This window comes from Salvelinus sp. IW2-2015, linkage group LG20 (assembly GCF_002910315.2).
Source record: "Salvelinus sp. IW2-2015 linkage group LG20, ASM291031v2, whole genome shotgun sequence".
Taxonomy (NCBI): Eukaryota; Metazoa; Chordata; class Actinopteri; order Salmoniformes; family Salmonidae; genus Salvelinus; species Salvelinus sp. IW2-2015.
Window position 1 is genome coordinate 76,804,400 of NC_036860.1, and position 6,337 is coordinate 76,810,736.

The window sequence follows — 6,337 nt, forward strand, 5'->3', positions numbered from 1 at the left end:
AACTGGCTTTTCAAATGTATTTTATACATTCATAAAATGTACTAGTATACAATTATATTATACCATCTGACCAACATGACTCCATGGTGCATATCGAACATAGCGGTAGTCAGTGCTTACAGTACCTTTCAGAAATGGACTGGTATTGAACATGTTGAGGCGAGGACTCTGATATGAAACTGTGTTCAGGTTGAGGTGAATGTTGACTGTATGTTCCATGAGGAATGAAAAGGAACAGCAGAGGAGACAGCAGGGCCATCTGTTGGATGTTGATCATGTAATAATGAACTCCAACAAGGACAATGGAGAACCAGTTTGGGGCCAGATCAGTAATTGGTTGTGGGGACAGAGTATTCTCCATCCAATCCTATCCAATTAAACAAAATCTATTACTTAGGTTCCCTTTGCTCTATTGTCATGTCATTCAGATGGGAGACCGTACAGTTTCTGGATTGGTCGAAATAACGAGAGTCACGAGTACTGGGGCGGGGCTTTCCCTGAGAGTGGGAAGTGTGGCTGTGCTATKAACCAGACCTGCACTGACGCCAGGTTTCACTGTAACTGTGACGCTGACTACCGCCAATGGTGAGAGAGAKAGGATTTGAAAGACTCTTTTCTATAACATTTAGAAAAGTGTTTTCATAGATTGATATACATTACTGTACAAATGGAACCTGTTGTGCAGGTACTCAGACAAGGGCTATCTGATGTGGAAGGACCACCTCCCAGTGAGGAAGGTGGTGGTGGGGGACACCAACAGGACCGGGTCAAAGGCCCACATCAGCCTCGGGCCCCTACGTTGCCACGGCGACAGTGAGTTGTAGTTAAACCATTCTGCGGTATATAATTTGTCAAATGATTGTTTATCGTGGTTCTGGTTTGGATCTCATGGCCTCTTTGTACTCACAGGGAGCATCTGGAATACCATATCGTTCACCAAGCCCACCTACATCGAGTTCCCCACCTTCAAGCCAGGCAGCACCGTGGACATCTCCTTCCACTTTAAAACCTACCGCCCCCACGGAGTGTTCCTGGAGAACTCAGATGACTGGCTCCGTAACTTCATACGCATTGAGCTCAACAGTAAATTACCACAGATTACCTAGTGTGAATCACAGGAAATGACTCATATAATATACACTATTTAAAAGACACTTTTCTCCAAAGTGACTTACAGTCATGCGTGTATACAATTTACATACGGGTGGCCCCAGCGGGAATCAAACCCACAACCTTTGGCATGGTAAGTGCCATGCTCTACCGACTGAGCCACATAGGACCAAGGCAGGAAACATAATTTCCGAATTACAATTTTTGAAAGGTTTTGTTGCAGTGAGACTTATAATAACTTGATGAATGAACAGGTTTAGAAATTATATTATCAATATTTTCCGGTATTTATTTATATAATATATTTCATCCCTCATTCTGTTTGGTCTCTTCTTCATCCTTCTCCCAGCCACCCAGAACCTGATCTTCATATTCATGGTGGGAGACGGCATCCTCAACGTGACGCTACGCTCGCCGGTGCCTCTAAACGACAACGAGTGGCACTTTGTCCAGGCAGAGCTCAACGTGAAGTTGGCCAGGATCAAAGTGGACTACCAGCCATGGGCTGTGAGACGCTTCCCTGGCCAGACCTTTGTCACCATGGAGTTCACCCACCCTCTCCTCGTGGGTACGTCATCTGGCTGCTGGGGCTGGGGAGGGCGGGGTGGTAGTCGAAGGATTTTGGACTTCTCCCATTGGTTGATGTAGTCCACTCCTATGAGTTTAAACAGCACTACAGCACGGGAAACAGATGTTTTTTTGTTTGTTCTTATAACAAACACTTATTTATTCTTCTTAATCCAAAATGCTCAACTTTGCAATGTGATGATTAACTGACGGTGTCCCAATATATCCAGGCGCAGCCAATCGCACGCTGTGGCCATTCCTGGGCTGCCTCCGAGGGTTACGAATGAACGGTGTGACCCTTGACTTGGAAGGCAAAGCGAATGAGGAACAGGGTATACGGCGGAACTGTACGGGCCAGTGTCTGAACGCGACCATACCGTGTCGAAACGCCGCCCAGTGTATCGAGGGCTACGCAGCCTACACCTGTGACTGCGGCAACACTGCCTTCGACGGATTCTACTGCCACAAAGGTGAGCTCTACACAGGTTGGGTTACCTCGGTTTTTCACGGAGCCCCAGAATCACTAAGACTGCCTTAAGCACACTGGGTTACAGTAACAAAAACCTTGATTTATTTTGACAGTGTTGGCGAAAGTAACCACAAAGTTTCATAATAGAAATGGGCATTTAAGCTCAACTTGATCCTGTTTGTACCCCCTTAGACATTGGGGCCTACTTTGAGATAGGCTCGTGGTTACGCTACAACATCAGAAAGAAGCCTACAACCAATGAGGAGTGGTGGGCTAACTGGCTGGACCCCCACTACCACAACTTCAGCCTGGGCTACAACGACACCAGTGATGAGATCGAGTTCAGCTTCAGTACCTTCCAGACGCCGGCTGTACTGCTCTACATCAGCTCTTTCGTCCAGGACTACATGGCTGTCATCCTGAAGAAAGATGGTAGGAACGCTCGGCAGGGAGGAGCGCTTTAACATTATGGGTTATCGTGGTTAAGATTCAAGGCAGAGAGTGTTCGAATTGAACCGGCTTTTGAATGAAGATTTTACTGTCACTAATTGAAGTTGGATTACTGTATGTTCCACAGGAGGTTGCTGAGGGGAGGACGGCTCATAATAATGGCTGGAAGGTTGCAAATGGAATMGCATTCCACTGATTCCGCTCCAGCCATCCCCACGAGCCTGTCCTCCCCAATTCAGGTGCCACCAATCTCCTGTGGTATGTTCTTTAGTCATCCAATTTATTTGAGTGGAAACACAAAGCAAGATAGGACTTGGACAAAAATACAGTGAGGGAAAAAAGTATTTGATCCCCTGCTGATTTTGTACGTTTGCCCACTGACAAAGAAATGATCAGTCTATAATTTTAATGGTAGGTTTATTTGAACAGTGAGAGACAGAATAACAACAAAAATATCCAGAAAAACGCATGTCAAAAATGTTATAAATTGATTTGCATTTTAATGAGGGAAATAAGTATTTGACCCCCTCTCAATCAGAAAGATTTCTGGCTCCCAGGTGTCTTTCATACAGGTAACGAGCTGAGATTAGGAGCACACTCTTAAAGGGAGTGCTCCTAATCTCAGTTTCTTACCTGTATAAAAGACACCTGTCCACAGAAGCAATCAATCAATCAGATTCCAAACTCTTCACCATGGCCAAGACCAAAGAGCTATCCAAGGATGTCAGGGACAAGATTGTAGATCTACACAAGGCTGGAATGGGCTACAAGACCATTGCCAAGCAGCTTGGTGAGAAGGTGACAACAGTTGGTTTCGCAAATGGAAGAAACACAAAAGAACTGTCAAACTCCCTTGGCCTAGGGCTCCATGCAAGATCTCACCTCGTGGAGTTGCAATGATCATGAGAATTGTGAGGAATCAGCCCAGAACTACACAGGATGATCTTGTCAATGATATCAAGGCAGCTGGGACCATAGTCACCAAGAAAACAATTGGTAACACACTACGCCGTGAAGGACTGAAATCCTGCAGCGCCCGCAAGGTCCCCCTGCTCAAGAAAGCACATATACATGCCCGTCTGAAGTTTGCCAATGAACATCTGAATGATTCAGAGGACAACTGGGTGAACGTGTTGTGGTCAGARGAGACCAAAATGGAGTTCTTTGGCATCAACTCAACTTGTCGTGTTTGGAGGAGGAGGAATGCTGCCTATGACCCCAAGAAACCATCCCCACCGTCAAACATGGAGGTGGAAACATTATGCTTTGGGGGTGTTTTTCTGCTAAGGGGACAGGACAACTTCACCGCATCAAATGGACGTGGACGGGGCCATGTACCATCAAATCTTGGGTGAAAACCTCCTTCCCTCAGCCAGGGTATTGAAAATGGGTCGTGGATGGGTATTCCAGCATGACAATGACCCAAAACACACGGCCAAGGCAACAAAGGAGTGGCTCAAGAAYAAGCACATTAAGGTCCTGGAGTGGCCTAGCCAGTCTCCAGACCATAATCCCATAGAAAATCTGTGGAGGGAGCTGAAGGTTCGAGTTGCCAAACGTCAGCCTCGAAACCTTAATGACTTGAAGAAGATCTGCAAAGAGGAGTGGGACAAAATCCCTCCTGAGATGTGTGCAAACCTGGTGGCCAACTACAAGAAACATCTGACCTCTGTGATTACCAACAAGGGTTTTGCCACCAAGTACTAAGTCATGTTTTGCAGAGGGGTCAAATACTTATTTCCCTCATTAAAATGCAAATCAATTTATAAKATTTTTGACATGCGTTTTTCTGGATTTTTTTGTTGATATTCTGTCTCTCACTGTTCAAATAAACCTACCATTAAAATTACAGACTTATCATTTCAATGTCAGTGGGCAAACGAACAAAATCAGCAGGGGATCAAATACTTTTTTCCCTCACTGTATATCACTGTACTTTACAATATTTTTATACTTTTTTTCTTTAACTAGGCAAGTCAGTTAAGAACAAATTCTTATTTACAATGACGGCCTACCAAAAGGAAAAAGGCCTCCTGRGGGGACAGGGGCTGGGATTWAAAAAAAAATATATATAGGACAAAACACACATCACAACACTACATAAAGAGAGACCTAAGACAACAACATAGCAAGGCAGCAACACATGACAACACAGCATGGTAGCAACACAACATGACAACAACATGGTAGCAACACAACATGGCAGCAGCACAACATGGTAGCAGCACAAAACATGGTACAAACATGATTGGGCACAAACAACAGCACAAAGGGCAAGAAGGTAGAGACGACAATACATCACGCGAAGCAGCCACAAGCCACACTCCTCACAATAGTTCATGGAAATATAATGTTTTAATGCCTTACATTATGAACTGTGGAGTGAATTGTTGCACCATCCATCCACAGGAACCTTAGACATGAGGTATAGGTTGGGGTTGATTACCCACAAGTACCAGTTGTCCTTCAGGAACCTGGCAGATGGATACCCCCACTACGTCAACATAACCAGACACAACAGGACCATCAAGACACAGGTGCGCTGATGCTCCACCACAATGTCCACACCTGTTAACACTACCTACCTCCTTCACCACAGTTTAAAAGTCCATCACAAATCAGGATTGTCTGGTACCACATCTCTTGGGTTGTAAAGTTGTGTGCATTTGTGTATTTTCAGTCTTTGATTTATTTGTTCATGTTGACATGTTTATGGTTGTGTGTGAATATCAATGTGTTTGTGGTGATATGTGTAACTCCTAGGTGGACTACATGGAGCCGATAGTGGAGAAGATCACCCTAGTGGAGGACGGCAGGTTTGACTCACCCAAGAACATCTTCCTGGGGAGAGTGATGGGTAATTTACATTTCACCCCCCCCAGCTGAAACATTTCTGCTTTCCTCGTGAGAATTGATTTGGTCACACTTTATTTGGATAGTCCGGAGAGTCCATCTGTAGGTGCTCTACAGATGGTCATACTATCAACAAACTATCTGTTGATAAGCAACTGCTTGCTAAGGTTATGGTTACGGTTAGAGTTAGAATAATGGTTAGGGTAAGAGTTAAGGTTAGGATTAAGTTTAGGGTTAGGATAAGGATTAGGGTTAGAACTAGGGTTAGTAGATAGTTGAAATGTTACTGATAGTCTGTTACTGATAGAGCATCTACAGATGGACTATCCAAATAAAGTGTTACCCATGGAAGTAAGGTATCAGTTGTCCCACTGTAAGTTTGGGAATTAGTTGAGGTGGATGTGCACATTGTAACTCCTCTGTCCCTCTCTAACCCCCTCAGAGGTGGGTGACATTGACTATGAGATCCAGAGGCATAACAGTCCTGGTCTGGTGGGCTGTATATCTGGGGTGAGGTACAACATATACGCCCCTCTTAAGACCCTCTTCCGGCCGAACGAGACGGAACCGCCGGTCACCGTGCAGGGCTTCGTCTCCGAGTCTAACTGTGGGGCCTTCCCTCCTGTCCATGGATATGTCCCCTGGGAGGCGGACCACTGGTTCACTTCTATAGGTGAGACGACATCAGTAGATCTACTTTACATGGGACTACATATCCCATCAGCAATTATGACCTAGTGATGATAATATAAGTTCCCCATAATAACATAATTTAATGTATTATTTTCATTTCAGAATACATCTATATCCACGATGACCTAGGCCTGTTTTGGTTGACAGGTAAGTCTTTACTGCTTACGATTCACAATAATGTGAATCATTTCTCAT

General features: G+C 44.7%; 1 protein-coding gene across 1 annotated transcript in view; it reads left to right on the forward strand.

The window, feature by feature from the left end:
• The first annotated feature begins 283 nt into the window (after positions 1-283).
• LOC111980112 (contactin-associated protein 1-like) overlaps positions 284-6,337 on the forward strand; it is a 7,666-nt gene continuing 1,612 nt past the window's right edge. The window contains exons 1-11 of the mRNA XM_024010776.1: positions 284-329; positions 429-585; positions 686-813; positions 910-1,083; positions 1,460-1,678; positions 1,908-2,147; positions 2,339-2,578; positions 5,006-5,133; positions 5,360-5,453; positions 5,892-6,122; positions 6,245-6,289. Coding sequence (XP_023866544.1) covers positions 284-329; positions 429-585; positions 686-813; positions 910-1,083; positions 1,460-1,678; positions 1,908-2,147; positions 2,339-2,578; positions 5,006-5,133; positions 5,360-5,453; positions 5,892-6,122; positions 6,245-6,289 — 1,702 coding nt within the window. The remainder of the gene's footprint in view (positions 330-428; positions 586-685; positions 814-909; positions 1,084-1,459; positions 1,679-1,907; positions 2,148-2,338; positions 2,579-5,005; positions 5,134-5,359; positions 5,454-5,891; positions 6,123-6,244; positions 6,290-6,337) is intronic.